Source organism: Hevea brasiliensis, chromosome 14 (assembly GCF_030052815.1).
Source record: "Hevea brasiliensis isolate MT/VB/25A 57/8 chromosome 14, ASM3005281v1, whole genome shotgun sequence".
Lineage (NCBI taxonomy): Eukaryota > Viridiplantae > Streptophyta > Magnoliopsida > Malpighiales > Euphorbiaceae > Hevea > Hevea brasiliensis.
In genome coordinates this window covers 77554173-77567186 of record NC_079506.1, presented here as the reverse complement: position 1 = coordinate 77567186, position 13014 = coordinate 77554173, and the positions used below count along the sequence as shown (strand labels likewise).

General features: G+C 31.3%; 1 protein-coding gene across 1 annotated transcript; it reads left to right on the top strand.

Moving 5' to 3' along the window:
* The first annotated feature begins 951 nt into the window (after window positions 1-951).
* LOC110641712 (uncharacterized) lies at window positions 952-4931 on the top strand. The gene is made up of 2 exons (XM_021793531.2): window positions 952-1470; window positions 4627-4931. The coding sequence occupies exons 1-2, from the start codon at window positions 1159-1161 to the stop codon at window positions 4762-4764; spliced, it is 450 nt and encodes a 149-aa protein (XP_021649223.2). The 5' UTR covers window positions 952-1158; the 3' UTR covers window positions 4765-4931.
* The last annotated feature ends 8083 nt before the right edge of the window (window positions 4932-13014 follow it).

Sequence of the window (13014 nt, the reverse complement as noted above, 5' to 3'; positions counted from 1 at the left end):
AAGTCAGAAGCCTGAGGTGAGGTCATCCTAAACCACTAAACTCTCATCCATTGAGCCTGAAAAGCTTTATCCATTGTATTTGGAGAAAATATAATTTTTATTTAATGGAGATTCAATAAATTATATTTAAATGTAATAAATTTTATAATTTATAATAAATAGACAGAAAAATTGAAAAAAAAAAAAAGTTTCTCATTTAACATATCTTAAAAATAAGAAAAATTAATTAAATCATTTTAATTAATATAAATATAATTTTGAAACTCAAATCAATTTAACCGGTTTAATAAAAAAATCTTTCAAATGTAATAATAATATTTATTTCTCAAAAACATAACCTAAATTACTTTTATGGATAATTTAAATTTATTACCTATATTTTTTTTTATAGTCAACTCTAAGAAATGAATGTTGATTAAAAATTAACATTAATTAAAATTTTAGAGTAAATTAGACAAGTTAATTAAATATTAAAATAATATATTTTACATATATAAGTTAATATATTAAAAGTGATTGATAAAAGATTACAATTTTTAAAATAATATTCATATTAATTTAATATTTATTGAATAGTATCTAATATAAATTTAATATATTAATATTAATGTATAAAAAATATTAATTAATAATATAAATTTACTATTCATTGAACAATATTTAAAATAAATAATGCATTAACTCGATTTTAATTGAATTTTAAATTTTTAATTATATACCTCTATCAATTTTCAAATCGAATCGAATTTTAAACTAATAATATAAGCATTGAAGGTGTTATTTCTAAAATGATTTTATTTTCTTCTCAAGCATAATGTTAAATTAATCGCTATTATAATAATTAATATTAACAAATTGGGTTAAGGCATTTTAATTTTATAATAATTTTAATAATAATAATAATAATACTAAGAAGTCTTAAGCTGTGCTTGGGATAAGGGGGAAAGGGGAGAGGGAGAGAAAATGGATCAAGGAATTCACCGTCCCATTTTTTTTTCCTCCTCCTCTCCTGCCCTCCCCTTCCCAAACACAGTACTAAGCACTTGACAAAATTAAGCGGCCCAGAACCCTGCACGTGAGCCACTCTACCTCTGCAAAACCTCAAACAAAAACCCCAAAAAACAATTCAACACCAAACTCTTCTGTTCCCTGAACACCATGGCGGAAGCTGAAATCGGCGAAATCGTGACCCAGCAAGATAGTTCAAAAGAACCCAAAAATCTATTCTCATTCCTTCCCAGATTTGAGATAAAACTTCCATTCTTTAATCAAGATGAGAAGAAGCCACCACAATCTGTGGTCAAAGAGGAACCGAAAATAGCTGTAGGTGGCGATGGAGAGGCTGATAATGCAAAGCAGAAACCAAATTTTGTGAGGTTCCCAAATGCTCATCCCGTAATTTCGCCATCTCTTGATGTCGAGCTCGAAGAGAGCAGCGGAAGGACTCACAATCCAGTAGTTATCTGGCAGGTTTGTTTTGTGTAGTTTGGTTTTTTGTATTTCTTCACCCTCCGAAATATACATGGAGGATATTGAAACCTTGGGTTTTGTTTTATTGGAATTTATTTAGATGTGTTTATAAGGAATTTCTCTCTTTCGAGGTGAAATTGAAGTTTTAATAAGTGGAATAATGTAATATTTAGCAGATATTGAGAATTAGGATCAGTGAATCTTGGAGTATAATTTCTGCTTGGAGAGGAGGTCAAAAAGTTTAATCTTTTGTAGTAAGAAAACTTTCTGGAGAAAATTGAGAATAAATGTAGGAATATGTGAGGAATAGGAGTCAGCAATTAGAATAAAAGATCATGAAATACACTGGGTTTATGTTATTGCTCCATAAGTTCTGCTTATTAGTTAAGCTTGATGTCAATTTCATGTTTCCTTTTTATGCAGAGTAGTTTCTTGTGGGTTCAAAAGTCCACGGTTGTTTATTGTTAGGATGCTCCAATGCTCAAGGTAGGGCTAATATGAGAGAATAATAAATTAGATTAATTAGAGAGAAAGGACTTTTCTCCGTATGATTTGATCATTTTACATGGGACATAGATAATGATGATTATGGTAAGTCAACTGTCTAATTACATAGATATTATTAGCTAGCATAATTATCGAATATATTTCTGTTTATAGTGCATAAGTATAGGTATTGTTGCCTTTGACAATCCGACCAAGATTGATATTGCTCATCTTTAATTAAGATTCTTTCTTTTTATTGAGTTTTATAGCGGTTGAATCTACTATACGGATCTCATGATTGAACCATTAAATATGATAACTTGTGGCACCATTCCCCGTAAAACTGATGTTATAGTTAAGCAAACTTCATAATAAAGGAACTTGAATGTGGGAGATGTTTATGACTCTTTTCTTTAGAAGAAAGTGCTAAAAATATGAAAGTATATGCATGTACTAAAGGTTTTATATATTGCTTAGGTGATTGTGTGGTAAATGGAAACTGCATCCTAAAATTTGTTGCTGTTGGTGGTTCTGACTATGCATTTCTATATGAGGAGGGTTGTAATGCAAATGTTTGGCAGAGCATGTAAGTAGGGGTTCACTGTGCAGTATTGTATGTATTATTTACACCACAGAAGCTTTTTGAGAATGAAACAAAAAGTTCTGCAGGATTTTTATTAGAAGGTCAGTTGAGATGAAATGGAGAAAATGGATGAATTTGAGAAGTTTCATCTGTTTTGGGCCAAAGTGGGAGAAGCAAATGATAATAGCTTATTGAGTACTTATGGGACTGATAATTTTGGGATTTAATGGAAATAGAATAGTGGTGGGAATGATATTAATTCCTATTAGTAGCCTTTTCCTGTTCACATGTTTGTTTTTATCATTGATCAATAGCATATGATACTTTATTGTGAGAAAAAAAGTGGGCTAAGAATTGGAAAAAGGCAAAAATATGGACAAGTGATGTCAACTCGAAGTGTAATTTGATTATTGATTTGTACTTGCTTTCTTCTTTTATGAATTGCCAGTGGATTAATACATTATTTAGGCTTAATTATTAGATACGCCGAGAACACTAAATAATAATGTTCCCTCTTTCGCAGAAAAGTGAGCTCTCCTTGTAATATAAAGAGTGGGTCCCATATAATTTTGTTTATATGATGCATATGCACCCGGTGTGCCTAATAATTTGTTATTTGTTTATGCTCCTTTATAAGTTTGAGGTGGGCTAAATAAAGTGGATGAAATGACAAGGAGGTGTAACTTTAGGGGAAGAATTGGGTCCAATGGTAGCAATCTCTTCAACATTTCAAAGAGAGTCAAAAGTTGTTAGTTCTTACTAGCAATTTGTAATCCTTGAACTAATGGAGATCGCAAATAGATGGTATGATGAATTAAAATGCTTCCCTTGAAGTAGAAGGGTTGAAACAAGTGGTTATTAAGATGGGTTGTCAGTTTGATTTTTTTCTAGATTGAATGGAGTGGTCATATAGGTCTCACTCGTAGTCTAGATATTGAAATATTGGCAATTGAATTTAGTTATTTTTTTATTTTGGTTTGTAGGGAAATGTTCTGGGTGACCCTTACTTGGGTTTCCTTGAATGACCCTCAAAATGCTTTTATGTTGGAGGCAATCAAGTAGTCGTGAGAGTCACTCAGATGTGGAGCTTGAAGTTCTCTTAACAATATAGATAAAGAATTAACTACAAAAGTGCCCTGAGGTTTTGTTATGATATATTTGCACATTATTGTTTGAAAATTAGTAATTTTGATCCCTGTGGTCTGTTAATATCGCTACAAATCCCTTAATTGATATATCACAAAATACTGTTGTCCATCAAAATGTTGAATTTTCAGTGATGGAATTATTTTAAGGTAAGCCTCAAGAGTGGTTTTTTTTTTTTTTTTTTTTTGGGGGTAATTAACTTAATCCATATGGTGATGGGATGTTTGAAATTACTGGTGTAAAGATGGTTCACAATTTATGGCCATTAATACAAAAACAACTTAAATTTTTAAATCTCAAGACCCTTGCTGAACACGTTTAACTGGATTTATGTGGTTTGTAAAACAACACCAAAATCTAAGCTAGTGTTCACAAATATATTATAAATTTTTTGGGGTTCTCAAGTTCATATTCCACCTTCTTGTCAAGCACATCATTGTTCATGTTCTGCAGCTTATTAATGTTATTTTGTCTTTTCATTCTTTGTCCTTTCTTAATCTTATATTTTTAACATATGATTTCTTTTGTCCTTGTGACAAATTTTCTTTTCCCAACCCTGTATGTGGACATGCATATGTATTGTAAAGATATGTAAATATATGGAATATGCGTAAGCTTACAATTTCCTTTTAGCTGACACCACTCTTCCCTCGCTTGATTCTCCTTGTGGTAAGAAACTAGAAAATTTCTTTTTCTTATTTCAATTGTTCCTGTCCCTTGTAACCGGTCTGTTGTTTTTCTGCTGAATTGTTGTCTCTGTGGTATTCTCTCTCAGTTGCCAATTCTAAATTGTTTTATGTTTTCTTTATTCGCCTCTACTGTGGTATGTGAACTCGGTTATCAGACCACAGATACATCGTCATGATCTTTTATTTGAGAGTTTCTTATTAACGTTCTTCTCATAGTTTCTTTCTCAATGAAAGCACTTCATCTACTTTCAGGTTTATGCCCTTGGCGGGTTCATCATATTGAAATGGGTATGGGCGAGATGGAAGGAAAGAAAGGAGAGAGCTAAGAAAGCATCATCCGATGATGATGAATCTTCTGATGAGTATCAATCGCCACCTGATAATGATTGATTCTGAAGCTGTCATACTGAAAATGCAATTTTAGCTAGTGAATGTGAAGCTGGTTGGTTTAGCCAACATCAATTTTTGTAATTTCTCATCTTGCTAGTCGTCCATGAATTTACACGCTCTGTGCTTTTAACGTTCTTTGTTTGTGCAGTTAAGATACAGTTACAATATTTGCATTTGTGTACGCGACGTGTCATTCATCCAGGACCAAAATAGAATATGTGCTGTGAAGCACATTTTTAGTACTGTAACCAGTCGCATTGCAGAGCAAATTGGATAATTATCATTCGCCCTGTTTTCATAAAAGTTATTAAATTTAATTTTTTTTATAAAATTTATTAAAATTTAATTTAATTTCATAAAAAGTAAATATATAACCTGAAATCAAAAGTTTTTAGGTGTTAATTATTTTATAAATAAAATTATTTAATTAGTAAATGTTGATGGAAAAGAAATAAAAAAAAGTGACAGGTTTGATGGCAAGGGAAGTTGAATGTATTTTAAGTATTTTTTATTTTAAAAATTAATAAAATAAGGAAATTTTATTTGTAAAGTAATTAATAGATTAGTAAGTTAATTTGAAAATATTTAATTTTTAATTACATTAAGTTTCATGAAAGTACTTATAAAGTTAAGTAATTTCCTGTAATATTTACTCAACAAACTGATTATGTACTTACTTGATATTATTGTTGAAATTGTTGTTGAGATGATATTTTTTTAAAATATACTAATAGAAATTATTAAAAAATAATTTTAAATTAAATTTAATAAATTTTAATTACAAAAACATTAAAATAAAGAAATATCTCTTTCAAAATAACTTTTCTTAATAATATATAAAATGATTTTTTTTAGAGAAATATTTTTAGTCCTTCAATCACGATACCAACACAGGTACTAAAATAGTGCAATAACCAAAAAATCTCTGAGTCTTACTAGTAGAGAAAATTCATGCCTATATTTGATAATGTTTCAGCCATCATTCTTTAGCTTTTCTTTACTATGTGTTTCCAAGTTGGTAAATTGAGAGAAACATAAAGGTTATTTTCCCTCTTCCTTATTGCTATAGAAACCCTATTCCCTGAGAGAGAATATTTAAAAACCTGAGAAGAGAGAACCCTTTGTAGGGATGGCCAATTATTTTGAATTCCAACTCGTTTTGCTCTGCACAAAAGAAATAATTTTTTCTGATCTCGCCTCACTTGATATTTCGTGGGGTGGAGATGAGTAGAGGGTCTTTTTATTTCGAATTTTTGAAACCTATCACTAACAATAATATATTATTATTAAAAATTATTTTATTTTATATATTTAAATACTCATAATTAAAAAAAAATGTATGCAGATTGTTATGATTATGTTTTAAACCTATATTTTTAAGACAAATTTATATTATATAATGATAAATTAAAATTAAAAAAAAAAAAGAAAATCTTTGGTTGAACATCATGTTGCTGCTCTTCAATTACCAGCAACAACAGTCTCGTTATGCCTATCCTAATTTTCTGCTTGCAAGGTCAAAGTCTCTGGATGGATCTACATTTTCAACAATTGCAACTACTTTTCTCCATCTCTTGTTCCCAATTGCCACAACAGACTATTCACCCATTTTACCATAGCCACATTCTGTCTCCGCTCACTATACCCATCTACCTGGAACGCCTTTTCAACTAGGGAAAAACTTATATAGGCTTAATCAATTATGGATTTAAGACACAAATACGTAAGTCTCACCTGCTTTATACATGAGTAGATACCTGCATGTACATGCTTTGAATTTATAATGAACCGAATCTAAATAAAAATTTCCCAACTGGGATGCTTGTGTGGGAACCAAGGCCATGGCTTGATCTCCATGCTAAATGTGCAGCCATGCCACTAATTGCCACCACCAATCTCACCATAACCAACTCAATCTTACTTCCTCTATTCCTTTCTTAACATAAGTTTCTATTGTGATAGGATTGTTGAGGACTCATGTCATGTATATTGTCACGACCCAACCTATGGGTCGGACCGGCACTAGGACCTGGGCCAGCCTAAAGCCCCCGAGACCCGTAGTAAGCCTAACTATTCCTTAACTCAGCTCTAAGGCCTATTTGGGCCCAATTTCAAGAATTCAACCGGACAGAGTCTGGCCATAAAATGGACCTTTCAACGGAAAGTTTTTGACTCACCCGACCTGTAAACACAATATATAATCAATTGGGGAGCTCAACTCACCCTCCACATACTCATAACAACATAAAAATAAATGGGAGCTCAGCCCAACACACATGCATAAAATAATAAGTTTACAGGTCCAAAATGACAATTTATATTACAGACCCAATTCAAATAAATATTTCTAACACATGCAGAATTCTAAGAGTTAACAGGTTTATACAAATATTAATAAACGACCTGCGAGGGAGAAAAGCAGGTTAACCTAAAAAATATCCTCCTGTGGCCTGGAAAAATATTGAGCAGGAGTGAGCGTTCGACTCAGAGAGTAAAATATCAATTTTAACCATAATCTCTATAACTATCTAAAGCTAATGCACCCTGTAGAGTGAAATGCAACATCAGCAATATTTTTACATCATAACAGCAAAAAGGTAATTTGAAGCACTCACACACTCGATAATATCAAACAATACATATATGGGAGCTGATCCCTTATACAGCTCTCTTAATCCAAACTGTGCCAGTGAAGAACTTAAGCTCGGACTTCCACTTAATAAACCAAATCGGGGTCCCAGCGAATAACTCAAGCCGTGTCTACCCCGAAGGACCGGGTCCCAGCGAAGATCTCAAGCCGTGTCTACACGTCCTGTCCATAGCCAACACCACACCACACGCACGCCAACTCATGCACACTGCTCCAAATTACCACAACAACATCTATGACACTTTAACAGTTGTGAATGCAACATAAAACGTGCCTAGAGTTTAACTACATAAATACATACATATAAGTGATGCATGGGCATGCTTGAACATATAATAATATCGAAATTATAATTAAAATTAATATTTTACTCACAGACTTGACAGCAGTCACTGTGGCGGCTGGGAGGAGGAAGAAGGCTGTCCCGGCTCACCTAATAATTTTATTATAATTATTTAATACAATTGACTCAATACAAACCAAGAAAAGACCAAATACGTTCTAAGTCGTGTCAAAAATCCGGCAGAGTCTCCCCTATACCTAGGACCTACCCAACCTGCAAATGGGTTTAAAACACACTTCTATATCCACCAACCATACACCCACAACTCAATCATATCACACAGTCCCTCCTGGGCCCATCTAAATAGTCATCAATCATAATATGTGAAATTACAGTTTAGTCCTTATAATTGACCATTTTTGCAAAAACTACCCAAAATAAGCTCTAAAAATTCTAAAACTTTGCTCCGTGGTCCTTAGCAATATTACTAGGCTAATGCAAAAAGAATCAAAATTTTCTGAGCTACCACGAATATTTTATGGATTTTTAATCCCATTTAAGCACTAGAAAATTACGAAAAAGCAAGGTTTGGATTTACCTATGCCGATTCTGACTCTGGGGACGCACTTGGGATGTCTGACAATGGTGGGGTAGCCAATCTCGATCCAATTCGGAGACTTTTTCGGTAGCCAGTCTGTCTGGCCGGAAATTTACAGACCCCGACAATTGTCGAATTTTCGCAAATTGAAGGTACCTACACGAAGCCCACAACACGGGGGTTAGTATAAAATTTTTTACGAAATTTCTAAGCTCATTTAATGCTCGGAAAAACACTGCGAAGTTTCGTGGGACCCACTGAAAAATGGTGTCAAAAAATTTTGAAATTTATATTGCCGCGAAACTCTCGACGAGTGGAGCGCTCTGGTACTCTCGGTTTTCTCGTAGGGTTCACGGTTTGTGAGAAATCTAGCCAGAAAATCAAAATGGGCTAAAACTTCCCAGACAAAAATTGGACAAACCGCTCAATGGATTTTAGTGTTTTTGGTGTCTGTGGAAAGCTCTCGAGGTGTAGATATTGTTTGACACAAGACCCGGCCCAATTGGTGGCCGGATCGGCTGGATTTCGGCAGAGAAGACGAATTGGCACACTGCACGTCGTGGGGCTTTACGCGCCGTTTCCCGGCGTTCCAGGAGGCGGTCGGCGATGGGGGGAGGTTGGGGTGGTGCGTCGGTGAGGTGGGGAGGGCTGGGTGGCGGCGGCGGCGGCGGTGCCTGGGGGTAAGGGAGGAGAGAGAAAACGGGAGAGAGAGGAAGGATAGTCGGGACGCGTGGGGAAGAGGAGAAGAAGAAAAGAAAAGCCGATCTGATTCGATCGGTCCGATTCAAGACACAAAATTTTGAATTTTCACTCTGCCTTGGGACCGAAAACGAGGCCCAAAAATTCCGAAAAAAAATTCTAGAAAACTCAGAAAAATTCGTAAACTCCAAATATATTTTTAGTTTTGCCACGTGGTCTTTAAATTAATTTTTAAAAATCATCAAAGTTTTATATTTTTGGGAAATCAAATCCGATTTGAAAAATCTGAAAAATTTTAAATAATATCCTAAAATTTAAATAAAATAAAAATATTAATATCATTCACAAAATAATATATTTAAAATTTGGGGTGTTACATATATTTTGCCTATAAGCAATTATGTGTCATTTTAAAGCCGCTGACTGGCTGGTGGGTTTATGGATTCTTTTATTCTTTCAGGCATTGTGGTCTGGTGGAGTTTGCATTTATTTAAGCATTTACAAGTAAATTACCCAAAGAAAAATTACTTATTTAAAAGCATTTATGCTGTCATTTACTTAAGCATTTATTGTGGTCTAGTTGCAGAAAGTGGATATCTCTCAAGAAATGTGAAAATGGCTAAAAGAATGTATTCTTTGTACATATTTGAGTTTTATACGGTGATTAATAAAATAATTGAATAATTTTATTTTTATAAAAATATATTAGTAATTCACTAAATTATCCTTAGCTCACCTAGAAAATATTATAAATATTTATTATAGTATTTAATAGAAATAAAGAATCAAATTGAAAAAAAATAGTTAACACTCTTTAATTTTTTAAATGTGATAAATAATTTTATACAAACGAAAAATACTAATATAACAGATAAAAATAAATTAAAGTAGTAAAATTTTTCTTTTTTTGAATTTTCTTTACTTAATCTTAAATTGAAAAGTATGAATATAGATACAAGTAGTAAGGAGAGAAAAAATAATTATTTAGACTCGGTTTATTAGGAATTTAAATTTTATATATTTTATAAATATAATAAAATTGAGCATTAAAATAAGTACATAACATACTGCCATGTGGCTTCCTACTACTGTCAAATTGATTCCTTATGACATAATAGCAAAACCACACCAAGAGTTTAACAACAAAATTCTAATAATTTTTGAAACAAAATGTTGTTTACCCTTTTATTTCTCTCCTCTACTTTCTTTGACTCTGATTTCCTCATTCTAAAAATTTACTTAAATTCAAACATTTCTCTTCTTTTTCAGTAGTCCTTTGAATATCAACTCTCTTACCTCTCCAACTTTAGGTGTTACAAAATATTTTTGATATTTATGGGCATGAATTTCATGGTAATGATTTATGGAGGTTACAAATGAAATATAATTTAAGAGATTGGGTACCTAAATTTTATGCATACCATCTGTTTGATGAAAATCTAAGCACTATTTTCCTTTATAGAATCTGTACAAAATTCATATAAATATGAGAGCACCTCTAAACAAGTCCTGGATTCTCTTTCAAGTCTTTTTAGGGCATGTTTGGCATTATTGTTGGAATTGCTATAAAAAAATCACTTTTTTTAAATATATTAGTTAAAAAGTATTAAAAAATAATTTAAAATTATATTTGATATGTTTTAATTATAAGAATACTAAAATAATAAAACAGTTTTTTTCAAATTGCTTTTCTCAGCAGTATCTAAAATTGTGTTTTTATTAAGAAAAATAATTTTAGCCTTTCAAACGTAATGCCAAATAGATATTTAGTGATTATAATTTGTGGATACTATAAAAGTAATTTTGATTGCCTTGGATTTCTTGTAAGAACTCCAAGAAAATATCATTACATGTCCATCTCATTTCAAGAAACCAGCAACAACTTGCTCTTTATTTGAAGAAATCAGTAAGAACTTACTATGAAATTTTATACTTAACAGTTAAGATCTTCTTATAAATCGTGCGATAGTATTTTTTAAACTTTTTAAATTGTCTACTTGCGTGATCATAAATCTATCACTTTCCATCCTATATTTTTAACTTAAAAAATACCTTTTTTTTATACTAATTTCTTTTAGTATCATATAAAATTTATTTTTATGTATTATAATTTCAAATAAAATTTTAAAATGTAGAACCAGTATGCATGAAAATTTAAATAATGAGGTGACAACGTACAATTTTATATAATAATATATAATTTAAAAGTAAATGTGTAGTTAGCAAATTGAATCATGTTAAGGAGTATTGGGGTAGGAATGAGTTAATTTACTATCAATCATTAGATAAAAGAAAGAAATAGAACACGAAAACGCGTAAGATAGGTTAAAGATTATTGAAGGTGGGAATTATCGACGAGCATGAAAGTGGGAAAGACACATTTTCTTTTCTTTCTTAAAAGTCGTCTTCTCTTTTTCTTTTTAAAAGCTGTGCCTTAAAAATCACCATTTATAGCTTAATAATAATAATATAATAATAATCACCAACAAACTGCAATAAAAAATTATGAGGCCTGGTTTCTACCCCACCACTATCATTTGTTCCTTCACTGGGCACTAGAAAAATTAGTAATTAAAAAAATAAAAATTAAAAATACTAAAAAACTTAGAGAGTGTTACGAGACCCTCGAATTTGATTTAATATTATCTTCCCATAATATTATCACGATACGATGCTAGAAAATTAATGTCATAAAGATAAAATAAATGAGTCACCATTTAAGTAATAATCGAGATAAATTCATAAGAAAGGATGTGTATATCAATTTATCCCTTGTAGAGGTCACTGCCATTCTTTTGCTATGAGCTTAATGGCTTAGGTTCGGGATAGTGGTTACAAGAGAGAAATAGTGTTATGCACTCTCTCTATCTAGACTTATTTTAAAACAAGGGCTAACCTCTACTAATAATTTCTAAAGTCTATTCTATTGTTTCTTTTATTTAATTCCTTATTCATATATTTATACAAGTTTAAAGTTACACACAATATTAATTCAAAAAAAATCAACCATATATTGCACAAGTAATATCTAACATGCCAAGTTGCTAATTTAATGATGTTACCCTTTTACCACTTTGCTATGCATGCATATTTAACTAAGTTAATTATGTATAAATCAATTTTAACCTAATTCTAACATGCACATTATCTTTTATTAAGTCAAGTTACCCTATATATACATTATTTAGGTCAATTATGGTTGTAGGGAACCTAAATATGCATTATCTATAAGTTAAACATACATATTTCTGTCATGTTAAATCAGATTTCAACTTACCAAATTAACCTAAATTCACATAATTTTAATTTCTAAATTACTTACATGTCGTGGTCATATTCAAAGGTAAAAAAATAATAATAATAAACTAAAGAAAAAAGAAAGGATGGAAATAACCTAAAACTAAAAGAAATAGAAGGAGATTTAAAATTAATCCTTAAATCAAATTAAAAGGCCCTTTTGATAAAAATAATTCTACATTATTATATGGCTTTTTAGCCTAGTACCCTATGCAAGGGGCCTTGAACTCTTATGCAGCCTTTTTTGCTCTAATTTTCAATTTATGCCTTCAAGTTCCACCCCATTTTTTTTTTAACCATGTTCGATCTCCTTTTGCTTTCTTTGGTTTCTTTTGAAATTTCTTTGGATCCATTCATGCCTTGCTTAATATTTTTATGCTCAAAATAAGAAAATATTAAAGTGAAAAAGAATAACACCAAAATTTAAGACCCAAAATTAATAAAACTTATTTGAAATCTCTGACCTCAGACTTCAATCCCAATTTCTTCCATTCGATCTCTAACATTATCCAAAGACAAACATCAAACTCAAGTATAGCAAAATAAACAAAGTTAGTATGAAATTAAAATAAAAAGAAATTAAATATAATAAAACATTAGGAACCAAAAAAAGTAGGAATTGCACTGCATAGGCTACTATTTTGTGTTCATATCTAAAATTATCCAAAAACATGTATGGGTTAATAGACAATGAGACAATAAAAATAAAAGATGACGCTACCA

Bases quoted from the DNA above. Each gene is read 5' to 3' on its own strand.
- LOC110641712 (XM_021793531.2), top strand. From the start codon at position 1,159: ATGGCGGAAGCTGAAATCGGCGAAATCGTGACCCAGCAAGATAGTTCA. The intron at 1,471-4,626 runs GTTTGTTTTGTG...ATCTACTTTCAG, and splicing joins ATCCAGTAGTTATCTGGCAG to GTTTATGCCCTTGGCGGGTT.